The sequence below is a fragment of the Mastacembelus armatus genome, chromosome 3 (assembly GCF_900324485.2).
Source record: "Mastacembelus armatus chromosome 3, fMasArm1.2, whole genome shotgun sequence".
Taxonomy (NCBI): Eukaryota; Metazoa; Chordata; class Actinopteri; order Synbranchiformes; family Mastacembelidae; genus Mastacembelus; species Mastacembelus armatus.
The window spans coordinates 11,617,654-11,640,569 of record NC_046635.1 but is presented as its reverse complement, the minus strand read 5'-3'; the positions used below and the strand labels follow the sequence as shown (position 1 = coordinate 11,640,569).

Here is a 22,916-nt window from a genome sequence, read left to right as displayed (position 1 = left end):
CCTGCAGAACTCAAAAATCTTTGACAAGGTCTACACATGAAGCACATAAAGCTCAGAGTCCACTAGCAGCTAGGGATAATTACAGGTCGCTGTATGCAAAACAGCTGCAATTTGTTAACTTTTTCCTCAAACAAAGACCTTTAAGCACCACTTAGTACACTCAGACTTCCCGTTGAAAACAGCAGATCCGGTGCTAGTTAATGAGCCGCCCTTTGCCCGGCTCACAACAGGAAGGTGAGAGGCTCTGAACAATACATCTAGCACTCCACATCCGAACATGCAGTACCCAAAGAAGAAAGAGCGGGAAACTGAAACAACGGGATAAAATAAAGGAAAACGTCTGAAACTCGTGACACGTGAATTAGTCTTCAGACACACCAAAAAAAGAAAAACCCCAAAAAAACAAGAGCGAAAATACTAAATGGGTGCTAGCTGGGAAAACGTCCCTTGATAAATTTGTCTAGTTCTGCTACTGTTTCCACTTCTACTGTGGCCCTTCAGAACAATTGTAAGCATAATGCATAGAAATATGATACATACAGGCCCTGGATGCTTGGATCTTTAAATGTACAGTACTAAATGCATGCAACAGTGAGTCAGTCATTTACCGGCTCTCTTCCCAGTCTCTGGGCTTTTTGGTTTCATTAGGCTTGATGCAGCGGATGTAGTGTGGAGTACATTTCATCAGTGTGCTAACCAAATCATTGGCTTGTCTCTAAAGGGAAGAAGCAAAGCAAATATCAAGACAGGGGAAGAAGATAATGATGAGAATGAGGATGATACTCATGTCCAAGTCATGAAAACCCACAATGATGTGACTGACACTCCACTGAATAGCAAAAGCATCCATCAACTGATCAAAGGAATAATGCAATCATAAACTCTGCACACACCTTTATTTTGCTTCCTGCAGTTGTGGGTCGACCCTTTTTTTCAGCGTTGAGGTTTTCTGGAAACAGTGCTCTGATGAAGTTGCTGTTAAAGGACAAAAGTGAGTTAGGACTGGCATAGAAAGGCCGGTGTCTTCTTTAAGTGCCGTTAATGATTAAAGAACCAAGGACATATGACTAAGCTCACCGAATTAAATTCCTGAACCACTTGGGGAGGATCAGCGTTAGGGTCAGTGAGAAAACAACAGATTTGTACAAACACCTCTCTGTGCAGCAGCTGTAGCCAAGGTTACTGCTCTATAGAGGGCTGTGTGCTATTGTATGAGGTCACACTTGTTTCAATAAATCTGGTCTTTTTTCCTTGAAACGACAACTACAGGACATTATTAAACCAGTGTGTGCTTTCTGAGAGCATTGATCCTTTTGCGTCCATTATTTTTCATCCTTTAAACTCACCATTTGTAGATGTGGTGTTTTATAGCAACGTCATCTACTACACTAAGATGTGCTGCTGCTGCTGCTGCTCAGAATGTAGCACATGTTTGTGAAATTTCTACATCCTGAAGTTTCTCACCACGGAACACGGACAGTCAACGGACTCCCAGCGTACTCTAATGTACTGAACTCCTTTTATTTTACAGCTAAATATACAGCAGGGTTGAATGGTGATATATATATTTTTTTTCCCACTGAGCTTGATATAGTAGTGAGAAATGCAAAATTGGGAGTTTAAATTGTGACAACGGAATATTCCTAACCATCTGCAGCTACAGACAGAGGCACAATAATACCTTTAAAAGATAATTAAGTTAGTGGATCAAAACACTCTCTTTGCTCAAACCTCACATGCTTTTCTCAGCATGTTACTGTATTATGGGAAACTGCTACACCCAGCACTTTTTTCTTTTTTTTTTTTAAAAGGAGTAGAAGTTCTCTCTGCCATGAATTATGACGTACATGTTTTTTCCAAAAGATTATTCTTTACATGGCCATTTTTTTAGAGGCTTATGTAAAAGAGACACATTTAAATGGCTGGTTTAGCTCATCTGTTGCAGGTCAAGCGAAATAAAAAAAGACAGTTGTGATCTTCAAGACTGCCCCCTATATCACATTTATTTTCATTTCTGTGGTCAGCACATGTGTCATTCAGGCACCAAGTCCTTGCCTCCTTTTGAACTATCTCAACAGTTTTTACTTTGTAGGTCACATAAAAATGTGGTGACACCCGGGCCTGGTCTAAAACTGACATGTACCGCAGCTGAGAATTTAACTTTTTTCAACTTACTTATTTCTAAGTACTTCTTCATGGAGGTGTGTGTTTTTCAATTCCATCTCAATTCTGACTTTCTCACATATTAGTAATTTTTTGGTGTTTTAAATCCAGACTCAAGTTATGGATGGAGAAGAAAGGATCAGTAGGTTGTGTGTACAAACAGAACTAATCCTGTCCTGCTGGTCATTCCTTTCTTCTCATTCAAATGAATGAGGCTGCTTCCTTCCTTCTCGTACTTCCTTTATGTGAGACTGTGCCAAAGTCTTTTATCTGTGTGTATGGAAAGTGACATACATGTATATATAAGAGAAACCTTTGGAATTATCTGCATTTATGTATCATCTTATAAGTTACAGTCACTTTCAACAGGGAATCCAAATAATGAAACCAGATTGGTTTATCGTTTAACATCATAAGTAGAAGTTCAGTAGACGTTGAAAACAGAGATCCTAAACGTCAAAGTAAATCTAGTACAGACTGACTTCAAAGAAAGAAATTTGTTTTCTAGAGTGGTGCAGTAGGATCCCAGACCAGATCCTAATAATAGGGAAGACATAAAATGACCTCAATAGAGTAGACATCCTAAGAGTTATGACTGTGAGGTCCAACGGTCCAAAATTGCCCCTAAACACTTGTGCAGGTCTGATCAGCAGCTACAGGAAGTGCTTGTTTGAGGTTACAAGGGAGGTTTGGCCACTTATTAAATCAATGAGTTTATCTGTTGAATGGGTGTGTTTCAATAAAGACACAAAGGATTAGAATTGTTTACAAGTTATTAGTTGAAGCACAATGTGTTTATCTACAGATTTAAAAATGAAGATCAGATCAAAGTTTCTAACCAATCAATGCCTAAAAAACAGGTTCACATTCCTTTTCTTGTCACTGTATCTTCCAGCGCGTGTCTTAATGTGATTTTGACATAACATCACAAAATGTGTAAACAAAAGGGGCAAGCAGTGGTGGAGGCCTGTGGGGGGTCAGACAGACAATGCAAGCTGTTTGCACAGATGGTCACTTTGGCGCAAAGAAAGCCCAAGAAACCAAAGCACAAGGGGACCAGACTCCACAATGTAGCCCCACAGGGAGAGAGCACTTTTAAGGTCAGACAGAGTACACTCCAATAGCTGTATAATGGGAGAGCAGCCAGACGTGATTCAGGGCAGAGGGCATGGCGTAAGCACACTTCTGCTGTGTCCCGCCAGTTTCCAGATGCACTGGAACATCTGAAGCTCTCATTCAGACACATTCAATTATAACCATATGCATCACAATAGAAGACCGCCCTTTAAGTGAGCACCATAGAAATCCTCACCACATGTCAGTGGGCGCAGTGCAAATGGGAGTTACTTACATTTCACTGCTCTGCATCAACTCAATGAGGTCAGTGAAAAGGACGTCTCGGTTCCTCTCGCAGAAACCATCTGCATCGTAGGACACCTGGAGGACAGACACAGAGAAAGAGTCAGAATTATCAAAGAGGATGAGGCTGATCTCTGAAACTTTCAACAAAATGAAAGATGACATTTGTATGAAAACAGAATTATAATTGACATTTGGACTAAATCAGTGGCTTGAAATTTATGGAAAATGAAGGGTTGCAGATCCAAATTGTACACCTCTCTGGATTAGCCTTCATATAAACTGAGCAGTGGTTTAAAAGTGTGTAAATAATCAGTCTTATTTCTGCTAATACTGTAGGCTGAGACAGAAAGAATGTTCTGGGCCCGGTCATGGGAGCCCCTCAAGTCTTTATGGCATGGCTCATTAATCCTGTGGCATGTGTGCCAGGCTGAGACCACTGCACATCTGGAGAATGACACGGGGCAACCTCAGCCTCAACCACCAAAATGAAAATGAATGTAAAAAAAGATGTCTAATGAGCTGTAATGTATAAATTATGGCTAATTTACATATATGAGGTTGTTGCAAAACAAAAGGGACCTCCCTCCATCAACAGCCGCAGAAGAGAGACAGAAGGTGAAGGAGAGAAGGTTGTTGGCTGGTAATCTTTAGAGGACAAAGATGGTAACTCCAACTCCACATTTAAAGAACCAGCTGCATAACTAGTATTTATGATGGATCATAGACGTGGCAAGTCACAGACAAGGCTCCCACACCAATGCCATAAAGACACTGACATTCTAATAGTTTTTATCCTCAGCAGTTAACTTCAGCTCCCTTCAGTAAAGACAAATTCATGGAGTTACTGTATTCTGCTGAATACTGCTTGTCAGGATGTGTGGACAAATGGACCGAAGTCTCCCCCCCAAAATATATGTAGTGATAAATGCCCTTCATCTGACCTTGCCAGCGTAGTGGTGGATGATGAAGCCCTGGTTCCAGCTGTTGAAGTGTTCGTGGGTATTGATTTGGACTCTGAGCTTCTGCAGCATGGTCTGGTCAGCTCCCTCGCCAACTGCGTGCATGGTGGCACACACATCATCCAGGATGCTCATGATGCCAGGAGGATTCTGGGATGTAAAGGAAAACGTTTTACACTCATATTAAAGCACCCAAGAAAGGGTTGTCAACTCACATGTTGCGTCATTTTACATTCTTAATTTGACTGATATTCATTTTTCATGTCATACTTTCTGATTTGAACCTTTAGTCACACAAAACAAGAGTCTTTAGAGCCGCCTGGTAACAGGCATTTTCTGGCCATTTTAAAGACTAAATGACTCATTTATTAATTAAAAAACACAGATTAGTGATACAAATTGTTAGTTGCATTCCTAAAATGTAAGGAATATAAGAAGTTAATAGTTAATTGCAAGGATCACATGAAAATTTGCACCTTTTGACATATGTAATATCAATGTATGGGGTATTTTTAGCTAGTTGCTCTTTCTGAGACTAAATAAGAAACAGAAATCTAACTGAGGAGCTTTAAACACAGCCTCTCTCACATACTGGCCTCTTTGGCTCAATTATGACCAAAGTTGATCAGTGGCCTTCAGTTTGCACAGCAGTAACAGTGTCTCTAGTTCACAGAACACAAGCCTCTGTCACTGGATTTGCTACAGTGGATGTGGTCTGAAGAGTTGAACTGTCTGGCACGGACATGAATACCCTGCTCCTCTCAGATGGAGGTTTGTTTTGAAAGCCCTTGTTGTGGATTTCATGGATTAGACCTCTCAGTGGGACAGATAAATCAAATTAAGAAGCATGTCAGCACGTTTGAGGATATTAAGCTTGGCAGGAACTTGTGCAACTCAGTTTACAATATGCGGACAATAAAACTAACAAATGTTCACTATTAAAACAACCGATAACTGATCATATCCTAGTTTGTTTTGATAATAAACTGATGGAAGAAAAACGTGCTTAATAGAACTTTATTACTTCCACTAAGAAGGTTGTGTTTTTTTTAGCTCTGTTTGCTATTTCAAAGAAATTTGGTGGAAAATCATGAACAAGCTTTCTGACACATTTAGTGTTCATCTGGCCCAAAGATTTTTTTTGTAATATTTTCAATTTATAGTTGATTTATTTATTTAATGCATTCTTTATATGCCCAGGTCCTATTCTGGATTGATGATTATGATGATGATAATGATAATAATAACAATTTATAAAAATGCAGAATAAAAATAAAGCATTTTTACAATTTTTTATTGACCACCTAAAAAAAATATATATCTAACACATATATTCCATGACTAGAATTCCTGCTACCCTTTGTTTTTCTTAATACATCCATTGTCTATCTATCACATTAACACCCTCAGGCAATGTAGAGTCTCTAATTAACCTAACCCCAAAATGCATGTCAGTGGACTGTGGGAGGAAGCCAGAGTACCTGGAGAAAACCAATAAAAACACAGGGAGAACATGCAAACCCCGCAAAGAAAAGGCACACAGTCGAACAGGATTCAAATCCCGTCCGAACCTTCTTGCTGTGAGGCCACAGTGCAAACCACCACACTGCACCACATGTTCCTGATTAAGCTGACCTAATTTTTTTTTGATTAACCAATTAATCTTGTGTTCTGTAAAAAGTCAGAAAACAAACAATGACCATCACATTTTTTAAAGCCTAGAGGGCACAATCTTAAATCACTTGTTTTGTCCGACCAACAGTCCAAGACCCGGGAATATTTAATTTATTGTAACATAAGCAGCAAATTCTTGCAACTGATTATTGGTATTAGAAAATTATTTTTGCTTGTTTTCATGACCTTTCCAATAGATTTTCACGTTTCTTAAGGATTTTTTATGGCTTATTACTTTGCTCTCAATGAGATCGCAGACAATCTTGTTGTTGAAGTAATCAATAGTAGTCCACTTGATTCCCTCCTGCACATACTCCTCCTACAAAGAGAGATGTGAAAAGAGTACAATCAGAACTTAAAAACATCTAGAGGCTGAAAATGACAAATACAGCCTGAGACAAAAAAGAATGTGAAGGAACATTACCTGCTCTGCTTTTAGAGTCAGCTCAATGAATATCTGCTGGAGCTTCTCATTCACAAAGTTAATGCAGAACTGTTCGAATCCATTTTTCTATTGACAAGACAACATGGTTAATAAACTCCATAAAGTCTCAGTGAGCATTAAGCTTCAGTAGAGTACTGATATCATCTGGACTCAGTAGAAGCTATACACAGACTGGTTTTAAAAAGAAGGACCAAATTGTGCCATTCATAGCACACACAATGGACCTTCAGTCTGAGCCTGTGACGGTGGTCTGCATCTTCCTGTCTAATAATCTGTGGCAACCAAAATGCAGCTGGCCTTTTCTTACATTGTGTATACAAAACCAAATCATTCCAGCTGAAAGACAGACAATGGTGGCAGAGCAGACTGAATATTACTTAGAGTGGATGATGTTATATAATGTCATGGTGCATATATAGCCAGAGGTCTTTGCAAACAAAACAATATAAAAGCCCTATAAACACTTTGTCCCATCCTATCAGCAAATCCAGGACTAAGCAAACCAAACAAACAAGTAATCTGATTATAACGCATGTTGAAGTCGGCTGTCTCAATCAGGAGATGGGATTTAAGCCGCATACTTTACAAATTAGTTTTATCCTTAGTGCTTAATCAGTTTAAATGCTCAAAGTTAATATGTGTTAATCTAATTTATATGTTGAAGCAAAGTAAAACTGTAGCATCCACGTGTCAGATTCTGAAAGAAACGCACTTACTTGGAAAATTTCAAATCCATAAATGTCCAACACGCCGATATTTAACTCCTGATGATCCTTCACCATGGCTTTGTTGATGGACTGAAATCAAAGGATTATGTTACTAAAAAGTGGGTTTATACCAGGTAACAGCTTTACTACCTATGACAATTTATTAAAGATGAGATGAGACAAACTATAGATGTAGTGAAATCTAAAGCAGCACAAACATGCTATCATACCTCGACTAGGTAGTCAAACACACGTGCATGCAGGGCTTTGGAGAGGGCGTCACGCGTGTAACATGCCTGCTCCACGTTCAGTGTCACGTCGATAGATTCCACTGCACTTCCCCACTTGCTGTCCATTTTTCGGCTTGTCAGCTTCTCCCTCAGACGGTTCTGGTCAATGCCAAGCAGAAAAGCAGGAAAGGCTAGAACTGTTAAAAGACAGGAGAGAAAGGAGAGAAGTGAAGAGCTATGTCATTTTATAAATGTTCATTTGACCTGATGATTACAATTCTACAAGAATTTATATACTAACAAAGCCGCGATATATTGATAGTATAATAATATCACTGACAAAGAGTCAATTTGGATATTTAGGGATATGAAACGTATATTTCTGCAACACAGATATTACAGCCGTGACGTTCCTGTAGAACTCAAACAATTAGATCATCCATCATTTAATCAATCACCAGAAAATCCCAAACAATTTTGACAGCTTTTTATATTTTATTGTCTAGATGCAGCTTTTAAATTGCAGCTGCTTTTCTTAAGCAATGGGTGTCTTATCGCATGAGACAAAACATCACCAGGGTCAATGGGCAATTAGTGATTTTCACCAGTTTCTGACATTTTATAGGTTATAGATTAAATTATTAAGGCAAAAAATAATGAATGGAAGGAATTTAATTGTTAAATTATACTGTTATGGTTGCCTATATTAAATTGTTGCTCTGCTAGTTTGATAAACTGAGATCTAAAGCAGCATGTTTTAGCATTTTAGGTACATTTCTATAGTATATACATTTTGCATAGTATGCAAATCAGTATGCAGGACTGCATTCATTCGAAAGGCGGCCCTGTATAACCTTTGCATAGAAGAGAGAGCCACTGCAAATCCAACATACCTTTATCCTTCCTTTAAGTCTTAATCAAAGATAAAGTCTCGCAAGTCACAAAGGCTCCTACTGATCCCAATCACAATATCATACAACTATGGTGTAAAGCCACAAAACTGGGGTGATTCTGCAGATAAACCGCTGAAACAAAACATCCTCTGGAGAGTATACATATGAGATAAGCTTCGGATTACAGCTAAATGCAAAACAGAAGAACATTATTGGGCTACACTAACTCCTGAAAAAACCCCACAGATCATTTGCCCTGACCTGGCATTGATACTGTCCCCAGAGAGCCCCTCCCTGCCTTATTACAGTGAGTCACTTCCCCTAAAAGGAAATAGCTCTCAGGCCTGCAGACTCACTGTGTCTGGGAATGCATCAGACCACTGCAGTAGCACCCCTTTTGGGACATTAGGGTGTGACTGGCCATATGCCTGCCGAAATCATCAGGAAAAGTCTCCCTTTGTAAGGTATAGATCGTATAATATGAGCTGGAGGCTTTCGTACATTGTGTATGTGCTTTTTGGGAACAATGCAGTTCCCTGGCAGGAAATTTGTTAGTCAAAGCAGCAGTGGATATTGAGAGCAATAAGAGGATGTGTTGGCAGGAGTTTACCAAGCATGTTGCTTCACTTTTATCAATAAAATGTGACATATACAACAATCCGGTCACTTTTCTTATATAATGTTGACTCTACTAATTTAAATGATGTTTGAATAATAAAATGTTGGAAATTTGCATAGTAGTTTTTTAGGAGGTACAGAATAAAGAACTGAGGCTCAAAAAACGTAATAAACATATTATGAACAAATCCATCCATCATCTATACCTGCTTGTCCAGGGTGTACCCCTGCCTTTCACCCAAAAGAATGCTGGGATAGGCTCTAGTAGATCCCCGTGACCCTGGTTGAGGAATAAGCGGGTATAGATAATGGATGGAAGGATCTATACCTGCTTATTTGTATTTAGGGTCACAGGGATCTGCTGGAGTTCTTCCCAGCTCTCTTTGGGTGAAAGCCATCCATCACACATCACAGTCCATCACAGGGCCACACAGAGACAAACAACCTCACACACTCACACTCACTCCTATGGGCAATTTAGAGTCACCAATCAACCTGACATACATGTTTGTGGACTGTGGGAGGAAACCGGAGTACCTGGAGAAAACACACACAAGCGCGAGGAGAACATGCAAACTCCACACAGAAAGGTCCCTGCTGGGTTTCGAACCAGGAGCCTTCTTGCCGTGAGGCAACAGCGCTAACCACCAAGCGAAATGAACAAATCCGTTGTAACAAACCAACAAAAAAAAAAAAAAAAAAAAAAAAGCATGAGCTATCCCTGATAAACCTGTCACATGTTAAAAGTTTGCAAAGAGATTTAGTCATCCACTTTGTAAAGAAAAAGTTAGACCTTTAGGAAATTGTTTGCTTTTTTGTGTTTTTACTAAAGTTGACTGAAAGAGAATCTTCTTACAAACACTTCTAAAACTTGTTAATCAATAAAGAATAAAACAGACATATTTACAAAAACATAAGCATAGAAACAACAGGTTGTGACTGTGCCAGGGGTTATGTGCACTATTTTCTTGGTTAAGCTAAGGTATCCAAGCAGCTACCTCTAGTTCGATATCTACATAAGCACAAACTGATTTACTCAGGTCCATTACACACTTTTGACAAACACACAGGACTTCATTTTAAATGAAAAAGTAAACAAAATAAATTTGGAAGAGAATTTGGAAAAGTGTAATGTAAATGAAAATGTAATGTAAAGCAAAAACAGAATATAAAAAAAGCAGGCAAGTAGTGCCTAAATTATTTTTATAAGTAATCTCTAAATTTCCTTCAACAAGAGATGACACACTTTCCTTGTTGAGTGTGAGCTGGTGTGTATGTGAACTTGAGGAGCAGGGGTCTGAATCTGTTCAACACACAGCAGTTTTTTGTGCAGGAAGTGAGATGGGAGGGAACAGGAAAGGCAGATTATGAAGTGCAACTGTTACGTATGCGCAGAACAAATCCAGGCTTTGTACACTATAAATGTGCTGTCATTTGCATCATACAAATACAGCACGAGAAAGAAGGAGAAAGGAACAGAAAAAGAAAAAGGGATAAAAGAAAAAACTGAGGCTGGAAAAGGCAAAAGTAAATGGGATAGAAGAAGTATTTTCCAAGTAATTTTAGTCTCTGATGAAATATGTCCTGACCTCCAATAATAGTGTTTTATATTCTATTAATCTAGCATGAGCTTGGATTATTCCAGACTGCTGGCTGCAGCCCTGCATTAACACTATAAAACTTTAGGGAGTGAAAGTGGTGAGAGAGAAAGAGTCAAAACCAACCAGACAAGGGCAGCTCAGGACACTGGAGAGAGAAGAGACATTCAGAGAAGCAAGAAAGCAGTGAGAAGCTATTTAACCTCAGCGCGGTCCTCAGACAGAGAAATCCGACTGATTTTGGTGATATCCTAACTATTTCTCTGGCATCACCAACTGACTAAGTTTTCACACATAGGTCAAGAAATGGACAACAGTGTGTAAAAATAGCTTTTACAGGGACTGAAAAAATTGGTACAGACACTCATAGTCCCTAGAGGATGAATTTACAATAGCTGGGAGGATTTCCTTACTTGTTTTTCTATCAGGTCAAAAGATGAACTTGTTTTTAAAAGTTTCCTTGAAGACCAAATACCTGCAAACCTAATGATATTCCTAGCAGGCACAGCTGTATTATGTGGCTAATGCAAATTACCAACACAGATGCTAAATTAAAATGGTGAACGTGATAGTTAAGTTTAATCTAGTTTAGTTTAGTTTATCCTAGTTTAATGTAGTTTGGTTTAATCTAGTTTAGTTTAATCTAATTTTGTTTAATCTAGTTTAGTTTAGTTTAGTTTAGTTTAATCTAGTTTTTTAGTTTAATATAGTTTAGGTTCATTTAATCTAATTTAGTTTAACCTAGTTTAGTTTAGGTTAGTTTAATCTAGTATAGTTTAATTTAGTTTAATCTAGTTTATTTTAGTTTAGTTTGACAAGAAACAACGTCTAAAATGACACATTTACATTTACATGGTGGTCCATGTGGTAGCATGCAGATATTAGCATTTAGTGCAGCCACTAGAATGGCTGTAGCCATTTACAAAGACAATACCTATTCATTGTCAAATGAATACAAATGCAAGAACAAACCTCAAAGATCTATTTTTTTAACTGTCCCTGTAACAAGTCCTGGTGTGAGCCTACTTACACTCTTCACTGTCCACAGCAGCATAGTTGCCTGATTCCCTGAAAGTGATATTTCCCAGGTGCAGGACTCCAGCCACAATCTGAAGCACCATGGCACGGTCCTCCACTGAGATGCCAATCACATCCATGGCGTGCTGGGAAAGCAAAAGCAAACAAATCAAGCTAAATCAGGGCTGTAGAGTGAGTTTGCACATTTTAGCGGCACTTAGCTTTTGTCCTCTAATTACTTCTGTTATGGTTTTACTGGTAAACAAAAACAGGAGAAGATCATTGGAAAAGAAAAAAAAATGGAGTAGCAGGTTTGAGAGAGAATTGCAAAAAGAAGATGGTGAGCCATAGGAACACCGACATGAGGATTCACAGACGTGCACAACACCACTGATGGTGTTAAGTTATTGCAAGTTAAACAGAAGTACCATTGTCTCCTGGAAGTCACTCTTGTCATTGATGTCGTCCACTTTGTAGGAACCAGACTGATTGAGGTAACTATAGTAATCCAGGCTTGTGATTCCCAGGCTGCTCTTCTGCTCACCACTGGCTCCTTCTATCAACTGCAGAGCAAAAACGTATAGTTTTTCATTGTGTATACACCATTTATAGATCTGCATGTCTTTTCCAGGGACCTTAAGTCATGGACAGTGAAAACAGATTGACCTTCTTCCTGCAACCACATCAAATCCAGTGTGTCCTGAAATTCCCCCAGACTCCTTTCATGAGACAAATATGCCTCATCTGCTATTCAGCTCAAGAAAGAAGCCTTACCTGATAGAATATATGGAAACTCCTTTCTCCAGGATTCCTCATGACAACACGTGACTTCTCCAGAAGGAAGTTGGAGATTTTCCCTCCATCTGGTTCACCACCAGAGCTGAACTGGATCTCAAAGTATTTCCCCTAATGGATCAAAGCATGTTTTTTAGTATTGGAGTGGGCAGCAATAAAGATTAAAGATCTGAATTACTGTCACCTCAATGTTCTCAGGTTGTTGCTAGAGTGTATGTGTGTGTGTGTGTGTGTGTGTGTGTGTGTGCATCTATATAAAAAAAAGTTGTTTAGCTCTCATCCAGAAAAGCCTGTAATGTACTGTTCCAGTCAAACTGAGAGCAGAAGCCGAAAGCTGAACAGAGACGCTATTTATCCCGAGACTGTACCTCAGAAGTAGTGATCTCAGGCCATTAGTAACAAACCAAAAACATTTTCCCAAAACCTGTACTAAAAATATCCTCCTTGAAACAATACTGTTGTTGTATGCTAACCTGAAACAATGAGCTGAAGCTTTGAGGGATGTTTTTAAATGTGTTTTGCCTTAATTTGAAGTCTTTGCTGGCTGACGTCCTGTATAAGCAGTAGAAGATGTGCTTCTGGTTCTGCATGTATGCCTCTGCACACTAACTTACAGCACAACTCTGGTTAGACAGGATAGATATGAGTTTTGCTTATGCAGTATCAGAGAAAGAAGAAAGGCTGTTACTGTAAATCTTTGTTTTCTAGTGATTTAAAGGTGTGCCACAAAAAAGTTGACTCAGATTATTCAGAGATAAACAGCATTTAGTGCATGTATTTATCTCTGAGAATTATTGAGAGGATTATCGCAATTTCAAATCCTAGTACACTAGGCCAACAGGTTTAGACTCTTTGAAATGGATGTTTCTTTGGTTCATAAGAGCCTGTTAAGATTTGAGCCAAACTGTTAGAAAGTGAAATGTAAGCCTTACAAATCTGCTGGAGTTGTTGTTCCTCACAGTCTTGGCATTGCCGAAGGCCTCCAGCAGTGGGTTGGACTGCAGGATGATGTCTTTGACGTGCTGTGAGGAGACAGACGCGATGAGCGTCGCAGACAGACTTTAGAGCAGGGAGAGACACCACGCACTTCACACCCTCGCTGAGAGGCTGATGTGTACATCTCTGTACTTTTCCACCCAAATATGGCCATGCGTGTGTGTGTGTGTGTATGTGTGTGTGGACATAAAGTCTGGAGGGCATTATCTTTCCTATGAGCCATCTGCATGTCAGGAGCACATGAGTTTTAAATTGGTACAGCAGAGCTATTCCAGCTACCATTAACACAGACTTTAAGTGGAAGTTTCTTTTTTTGTGTTCCTAAATTTAGTCCTGAACGAAAGAAAAAAAATAATATCCCTTACATTTCAATCTATTTATAGAGATCCATATTGAGGCTCTTCCTGCACTGTTACTTTTTTTGACTTGATTTATTTATGAAGCTTTAAATAACTCTCAAAGAGATACAATTTAGAGTTGGGAACACACTGCCAGCATGGTCACAACATGTTAAAAATAAATGCTCTATAGCCCTTATTAATTCTATAAAAATAATAATAAGATGACAGTGATCGGACAGATTATGATATTTACCAGTTTAAAACTGTTCTCATGTACATGTGAATATGCACAAACCATGTGAAGGAGAAGTGATGCTGCAAAGGAGATCTTGGAAACAGTGTGTGAAGTGTGTTTGTCTCCATTTTTCCATGGCCACATTTATTTAAACAATACTAAGAGTGTTCTATTTATAACGTTCTTCAGAAGTGTACATTTTCCTCTGTAACCTGTAACTCTAAGCACTCAAAAAAATAACAATGTTATACAACACATGTACAACACATGGGGCTTAGTCAGAGTACCAGCTCTGATGCTCAGTTTAAAGCCAGAACATTATTTCTGGGGCTTGTTGGAAGCAGCTCTGAGTGGATTAAATTTAAGAATCCATCATGGGGCAGGAATTTCCTCATCAAACCTTAGATCTTTATCAAGCTTAGAAACCGGACATCTGCTGATTTTGGAAGATGCCAGATGGCTCGAGGGGGCTGGGTGAATAAAACGGTGCTGATGAGCTCATAAAGGGGTGTAAGGATAAGGATGATAAGACTGAGGAATTAAATTAAAAGGATGATTAAGAGCAAGAATTAAATAGCAACAGGTTGATTTCATACAGACGTGCAGTGATATTACTAACCCTGCTCCATTTGTTCGTGATTCTATAAGTAAAATAGGCGAAATATAAAAAAATCAGTTAACCATTAAATAAAAGGCATGAATTTACATGTTTAAGGATCCAGTTCATGTTTCCTCTTTTGAATGTGTTTGTTAAATGGCCTGCACACTGAAAGCTTGCTCAATAAATGGATATTATAAATGAAATGGTGGATGCGTGGATCATTATATGTTCCTTCATCACAATATAGCAAAAAGCCATGCACTTATTACCGAGATTCATTCTATGCATTAACACTGTAAAAATCTTTTACACATTGTCCTGAAGGAAGGAGAAAAGGCAGCTCCTCTCACCTGCACTCTGGGTCCGCCCCCTGACACTCTGGAGATGTATCCCATAATATATTTGGCTGCCACAGTCTTCCCTGCACCGCTTTCTCCACTGAAAAACAGATAAAAATGTAAGTGTGTATAAGTATTTTCTTATACATGCAGCCAGCACAGTGACTCTGAGCATGTTCATGTTCTTGTGCTTGTTTGCTTGTGCTGTGGAGGGACAGTGAGTATTGTGCTTTGAATGACATGGAGCTTTGGCTACATGACCTTGGTGCCCTTATTTTCACTCTCTCACATCAGACATTTTGTATTTGCTGTAGCTGCTGCCACTTAACAAAAAATGCCTGATTTGTTGCACCATCATGTTGCACCATGTGTTGGCTCTTTATTTACTTTTGCTGTTATTGTAATTTTTAAAGCCTTTTCCAAATTCCATTAGTTGTTTTGCCAGATGCATCTTGTTGACTAATTAACCTAAGGCCTACTGTGTGTATTACTGCCACCTGCGTGTGGTCTATTGTCTAACAATTAGCATGCTGAGGAAGGGACTCAGCTCAAAACATCTGTGCATTAAAATAATATGTGTGTGTCATGTTTTAAGTTCTACATGTACCACATTTGCATGATGTTTCATAGCTTTGCATTCATGTGCAAATACACAATACAACCATTACCTTATGTTTATGTTTTTTTTTTGTTGCCATAATTGGTTCATTTACATGTGTTTATTGTGAAAACAATGTCATAATGATGTTTGTCAATACTTTTCATTTACAGGTCCTATCTAATCAAAATCCTGCTTTAAATCAAGTCACTGGAGTCGATCTTATTCATAATGTGCAGTCAATTCAAATTTCATCAGTCCTACTGAATCTGCTGAATTAACACACTGTGTTTTTGTTCAACTAGAAGCAAAATTCAATCAATTGAGGATTGATTAAACGACTGACAGGCTACAGTAAATCCAGGCAAATGGATGCTATAGTAATAAGGACATTTAATGGGTTTTGTCACATTTACAGATTTTTTTTTTCCCCTCGTCCTACACTTGTCTATTTTCCTCCTTGCCTTTCTCTTTGCTAGGGTCATACTTATTTTGACATATGTGGTTTGGCAGTGTATGACAGTGGAGTCTGTTTTTTCTTTCTGTGCCTTAAAGTAGGGTCAGGTTGGTAATGCCTCTGTGAGAAAAACAGCTGCAGACTGTTAGAGGCTGCCAAGAGAAGTCATGGGAGCCACTCTATTACACATCCGTTTCTGTATTGTTGTAACTCTCCCCCCATACATCTTCCTCTCCTCTGCAGTGTCTGGGCTACCTCTCTGCACACTTTTAGTCCAATCAATGAACAAGAGGCAGGAGAACTCATATGCTGAGCTTGATCTTTTCTTTTAATGTGAGAAAAAAAAAATCCTAAGCTTCCTTTGAGAACATTGTTTCTCCTCTTGCAAGTTTATCCTCTGAAGAGCTACTTTCTGCACAAACTGCAGTGGGAATTTAAGTCCCATGTTGAGCCCCCAGAAGGGTTGAGGCTCATTGTTGTCAAGCTCAGATGCTGAAGGCATTGTTAGCTTCTGCACAGATTTATTAAGCAAACAAGGACATGAGTTACGCAGTCCAATGCATAGGCAGGGAGGTGAAGTCTTTGACTTTCATAAAATCATTTACTGCACTGGTTATACGAAAGATGTACAGGCAACACTGGTTTCTAGTTTTGGTGGTTTTTCGTCAATTTTTTTCGTATTTCAACTTGAGCGTTGTTTACACATGATCACATAATTCCCAAAACATTGTGGATTTTGTTTATTATGTGTCTATTGCTTACAATGTCTTGGGACTACTGATATCATCTGGGTTTTAAAAAGTGATAATCGATGTGGAGAGTGGAAGAGATCTGCTATGCCAAACCAACAGCTGTCAGACATGTGGCTTGTTGGTACAATACTGTGTCTGAACTGTGACTGTAGACCACATCATCAGTCTATGAGCATTAAACCAAAACCAGTAATACCATCAGCTTAGATCAATCATCGTCCAAGATCAGACAACAGTTGAGAGAGGATGATCATCAACGGATGACTCCAAGGAGATAGCAGGTACCATCAATGACCAATTGTTATTACATGAGTGACGTTCTGTATATTGCTCACTTGATGACACCTAAGCATCATCATTTGCTTTAAGAAGGCCATGAGATGTAGTTTAACTCTCCAAAAATTAGTAAGAAGATATTTTTGGTTTAGATCATAGCATTTATTATGTTGCACCTAAAAAAACCCAGGTTTCAAAATTGATGAGCGAGAAGAAAGTAAGATAACTTATGCTCTGTTTGTTCAAAACAATAAAATCCAACTTATTTTAATTATCTTGCTGAAGTACATCCAAATAATTTCATCCCTATACAGGTGGCAGATTCATTTGTCGAACTTAAGTGGGGTTTACTTAAATAATAGATGTTTGTTATTGCAGGTTTAAAACAAGGGAACATCAGCAAACAGTGAAAAATGGTGCTGGTCATGTGAAGGATCACATGACAACAATACAGCAGATAATTCAGGCAGGTAGAACTGAATGCAAATGGAACAGGCTAAAACAAATGCAACATACTCTTACTGTGTACTGTAAGTAACACCCTATGAGTAATCCTTTAACATTAAATGGATCTTGGCAATCTCTCTGGATCCTTTGTCCTCTGAAAACTGGTCTAATAATAAAAACACCCGGCTTCATTGGCACCTTTCAAAAGAAAGGCACAGCCATCGCAGTCAGGAAATTAGTTCATGGGCAATCAGTAAAAAAGTTTATAAAAAATTAAAAGGATTTGGTTTCAGGAGTTGTTTCAACCAAAGGACTGAACACAAAATCAGGTGAAACCATTCATCCTGGTCTTACGCATGCTAGGAGCAGATATGAAACAGTTCTTCCTCAACTTTATAACGATATCCTGCACATGATCTCATTTAGTAGTTGGATAGGGAGTGCCAAACTGATAAGACCAACAACATACCTGTTGTTGTTTAATATCTAATCCTACCTTCCACTGATAGTCAGATCAGTTTTAGTAGTAAGCAGATGACCAACAGATAAACTAATGCAAACAGTTTTCTTTAAAGCAAGTGAAAATTGTGCAGAATCATGGAAAAAAATCACAATTTCCCAGCAACAGTAGCCAAAACTGCACAACCCCTTCATCTAGAATTCCCCTACAGTGAATTCACACACTTTCATGGTAAAATTGAAAAAGCATTAACAAGGGCTGATGCTGACCACACTGTCTGGCCAGCAGTTCATAGCAGCCTTTGTTTACTGAGACCTGGTTCATCATAAAACCACTTTGATTCTTCTGTTTGCTGATTTAGTCAATCACAAAATCCACCTCAGTGCCTTTATGTGGGAAACTGAACTAGCAACTGCTGGCTGTCCAAATAACACACGAAAGTGCTGAAGCAGGGCTCATTCATCGTGAGGTAAGCACTATAATAACCATGCTTCTCAGGTGACTGGACCATAGGATAAAGCCCCACTCATGACACCACACTTTTCTCTCTACAGCTGTGTAGCTCAAAAACGTTCACCAACAAACTCATAAAGGCTGGAAAAGCACCTAGAAACTCCCTAAATATAAGGAGAGGGGGATGCAGGTGTTCTTCCTGTTTTTTTTTTTTTTTTTTAAATCCAGGAAGTTCTTCAAAAATAATCGCAGCTGCTTTCTGTCTCACATCCTGAGTTAAGATAGGCCAGATCAAGCTGAGAACAGTGCAGTGTTTTCATATTTCTGTATAGTGCATTTTTCCTTTAATTTCCATTTCAATGAAAATGACATGATGGAAAAACACCAGAGACACATTGCTCCAACTGATGTGGTGCAACCTGTTAGGTCTGTTCCTCTGTTCCCCTCCCAACTATTATCATCACATTCAGAGGCTCGGCAGCAGTACAGCAGTGGTTGAGTCAGCTTTGTTGTTATTTCTAATCTTTATCTCACTCTCCCATCCTGGACATTTGTGACACACTGACAAACCAAAAACCTGCACACACATTTGATTACACATTCATATTAAACAGAGAATTTTAATAATAACAAATCAACAAAAAATGCCGGCTCTTTTGCAATGCATTACATATTTTCATTGTCACATGTCATTAGTTCATGATGCGTAAAGAATGCAGAACAGTCTTACCTGATGATGACACATTGGTTCTCACGGTCAATCATCATGTTTCTGTACATGTTATCCGCCAGAGCATAGATGTGGGGAGGGTTCTCATACTGAGCCTGAGATTTGAAAAAAAAAATAAAAAATCATTTAAACAAAATAAATGAGCAAACAGGTTTTGTAAAACTTTGTGGAGGTAAATCTAAAGCAACCAAGTCAATATCTTCATGAGTTCTTCATGTTAATCTGATATAATAGATTACTAAAGATTATTGCACAAATCTGAACTCAGTGGACGTACATACAACTAAAACCTGCCAGAAACTGTTAAATTTGGTACGTGCAATGCTGTTCTCACAGTCATTTAGGAGTTTCAAAAGTCTTCAAATGTGATCCTGGCCTAAGGAGAGAAACCATCTCCCAGCAGGCTGGTGAAGAGAGGAGGCAGACTCAAACAGGCGGTTATGTGAAGGTACTGCCAAGCCTTCTCAGTGGTTGAGTCAGGTTTCTTACAGCAAGATCTGCGGCAGGCTGCTGGAAAGTTTGCACTGCATCTAACCCAAGTCATATAAAAGCTTTGGACCTTCACTGTTTTACTATATGAAAACCACAGGCGCTCCAATAACATATAAGTCATTGTAAAATGTGTTTAGAAATCATATAGTGTCATGTGTTCTTTGAGAAACAAAGAAATTTTACTTACAGCTCCCTGATACATCTCGATTTCTTTTTCCCCAAAGTACGGCATCTGCTTAAAGGGGTTGACAGAGATAAGCACAGGACCAATGTATGTCTGCTCGTATTAAGGACCATACAGTGTGGACAAATCAACCAAAAAAACAAAAAACACTGAATTAAAATCACCTCATAGTGGAAGTGTAAGAAACAACTTAATCTTAGGCTGCCATGACATAAGCATAATGTGAAACATGCAGCGGTGGAGAACTTATTTATAAGGCCTGAGCAAATAAGCATCAAGTGCTTACAAATGGCAGAGAACAGATTATCCATGTAACACTTTGAGGTTGTGAACGCTGCTCAAGACAAATAAAGCTGCTATTGTGGGTGGCCTACATTGACCCACAGTCTTGGCAGTTATGTCTCTTTATTGACCCAAATCAAAGGCCTGACTCAGTGCTGGTGAACCTAAAACTGGACTAAACTTCATAATCCTGACCACTGCCACAGCGTGGATGAAGTTTATGCAATGATCTGCTTTGAGAACTCCCAGTTTTGCTTTTCAAAGGGGTTATTCATTCATTCATCAACTCATTTTACACCATTTTACACAGCTTATATATGTGTGTCAGTGTGTGTGTGTGTGTGTAGCCGCAGCTGTACTTTAAAAACCTAAACCTAGTATTTGTGCGATGTACTGTATGAAAATGATAGCTCTCAGCACAAGTTTAAATCTCCACCACAATCAAAAAAAGATAGAAGCACTTCTCTGGTTCAAAAACACTTTGGATTTTGTTCATATTTTACAGCTCAGTGAGAGTAAATCTGAAGACGTGGGCGTTCAAGGTCAGAGTGGATGTATGGTCAGAGAGGCCCTTTGCCCCCTGCTCACAGCAGCGTCTCAGGAGGAAGGTGTCAACTTCCCACACTGACCTATTACTCACTGCTACTATGTCACTGCGAATGAGCATTCAGCTATTCTGGGAATAACAGGGATGAGACAGGACTATGCTATGCTTCCACATTATGGTGTGATCTTTGTGAGCAAAGGATACAAAGATGTAGTCATCCATGTATCTCTTCTTGAGGTTGTCCACAATAGCATCCTCATTGATCTTGCTGAGCAGCACCATGTCATCCACTCCGCTGATTTTGACATTGTGGCTCTGCCAATGGTACCGGTAGTGCCCCCGGCTCCCCTGCAACAAAACACATACAATGTACAATTGTTAGGTCACTCAGAAAGACACAAAGAGATGAGGTGGATGATTCGAGAGGCTGGCTGACTTCAATGTCGCACTGCTACATGAATGAATTGCTGTTTCATAGACAGTGTGGTTTTATCACATTGTTGAGAGAGCAAAATGAAAGCCAAGAGGGAAATGGTTATTAGCGCTCCAGCAAAAAAACTCCATGTGTGCACATTCTGTGAAACCAGCAGCACACTGAGCCATGTTTACTCTGAAAGAGCACAAGGTCATATTTCCAGAAGTGCATAGTGTTATTTGTTCAACAGTAAAGATGCTCTGACCCTACTTTAATCCACATCCTAACGATCTGGTTTATCCCTACATTTCTGTTTTTGTTTTAGCTGCATGAGTCTCTGGAGAACTGAGGTCATCCATCATGCGCTATGAGTCAGTGTTGTCTGGCTACTGTGGATGAAGGTCACAATGTGCTATGAGAAGTGAGTCTCTTTCTCCTGGACGGAGGACCACTCAAAACCACAGAGAGCATCCAGAACATAAGTCAACACACAAGTTAACTCTTGACTTCCTCCCTCTTTAGTGAGGAAGTGTGGGAGAGGAAGGAGCAGAGTAGCAATTTAAACTATCCTGCCAAAGGAAAAAAAACAAACAAAAAAAAAAAAACCAGTACAGCAAGAAACTAATTTATCTAGCAGCAGTATACAGATAATCTATTATCTACATTTTTCATTCTTAACCAAGCTCCAAGTTAAAGATAATCTTGTCTTACTTTATGAGAAAAAGAGGGTTAGAGATTTTCTATTTACATAATTATTAATTATTATTATTTTCATAGAAAAGCCTGGTTTAAAAGCCAAGATGTACAAAATATCCTTAAAGTGCTCAGAAAACAGATTGTTTCTAATATGAAAAGTGAACCTCAACTGATATAACTAGTTTGATTTCAATATTATACATAATATATATAATATTCAAATTCAATTGTAATAATACACAATATATACAAATATCTAAATGTCTCATTAAATACTATATTTTTGGTCATTCCTTGTAAACTATCCAACCCAAAATTGCCAGTAAATGCAGACCACAAAGTAACACTACAGTGCAAAATAAACCAGTGGAAAGTCAATGTGCTTTTGGTAATTAACTCTAAATTACTAAGTCGGAGAGGAGGGCCAGCAAGCTTTTAATATCCTCCAGGGTGACTTTATTCTTTACAACCCCAAAATTAAAACCACTTTACAGACTCTGTCATGGCATGAGAGATTGCGACGAACATTAACAGCTTTTCATCCTAATTCCGTGGGCATTTTTCCTCAGAAGTTAAGCAGCAAATTGTTACTTGGTTAATTTTCAAGATCACACTCATTAACATGTTTTACAACTTCTTAGGTGCGGCAGTGGGAGATCCTGACTTCCTTCCCTCCTTAGTAGCGATGACAGGATGATGTCACTCTCGGGGCCAAAAAAAAAAAAACAAAAAAAAAACACACACCTGACAATGAGTAAAAGGAGAGGGTGATCTAAAAATATTCTAGGAGTTAAAGAAGCAAAGATGTGACAAGGGTAAACACACTAAACACTTGTATTATTTAGTGTTTTGTGGATAGCAGTGGAAAAGGCCATAGGGAAGAAATTCATCCATCCATTATCTACACCCGCTTATTCTTTACCAAGGTCACAGGAATCTGCTGGAACCTATCCCAGCTCTCTGGGTGAAAGGCAGGCGCACACCCTAGACAGGTCACCAGTCCATCACAGAGCAAAAAAGAAATCCCCCAGATGTTATATGTTGATATAGACAGAACTAGAGATATTAGAATTACAATACGGAAACAAAGAATGACAATATTAAATAACTAAATACATCACTTATAATAGCAAGTGTAATAAAACAGTTTAAATG

The 22,916-nt window shown here is 38.8% G+C and overlaps 1 protein-coding gene across 2 annotated transcripts in view; it reads right to left on the bottom strand.

Moving 5' to 3' along the window:
• The window catches only part of myo1ea (myosin IEa), a 43,042-nt gene that overhangs the window by 9,314 nt on the left and 10,812 nt on the right, over positions 1 to 22,916 (bottom strand). For both annotated transcript variants that reach the window (XM_026320231.1, XM_026320232.1), the window contains exons 2-17: positions 20,855 to 20,998; positions 19,825 to 19,914; positions 19,146 to 19,240; positions 14,985 to 15,072; positions 13,394 to 13,483; positions 12,441 to 12,572; positions 12,095 to 12,229; positions 11,680 to 11,812; positions 7,541 to 7,737; positions 7,320 to 7,400; positions 6,583 to 6,669; positions 6,394 to 6,477; positions 4,467 to 4,634; positions 3,515 to 3,600; positions 894 to 975; positions 609 to 715 (exon numbers count right to left, since the gene is read on the bottom strand). In XM_026320231.1, coding sequence (XP_026176016.1) covers positions 609 to 715; positions 894 to 975; positions 3,515 to 3,600; positions 4,467 to 4,634; positions 6,394 to 6,477; positions 6,583 to 6,669; positions 7,320 to 7,400; positions 7,541 to 7,737; positions 11,680 to 11,812; positions 12,095 to 12,229; positions 12,441 to 12,572; positions 13,394 to 13,483; positions 14,985 to 15,072; positions 19,146 to 19,240; positions 19,825 to 19,914; positions 20,855 to 20,998 — 1,799 coding nt within the window. The remainder of the gene's footprint in view (positions 1 to 608; positions 716 to 893; positions 976 to 3,514; positions 3,601 to 4,466; positions 4,635 to 6,393; positions 6,478 to 6,582; positions 6,670 to 7,319; positions 7,401 to 7,540; positions 7,738 to 11,679; positions 11,813 to 12,094; positions 12,230 to 12,440; positions 12,573 to 13,393; positions 13,484 to 14,984; positions 15,073 to 19,145; positions 19,241 to 19,824; positions 19,915 to 20,854; positions 20,999 to 22,916) is intronic.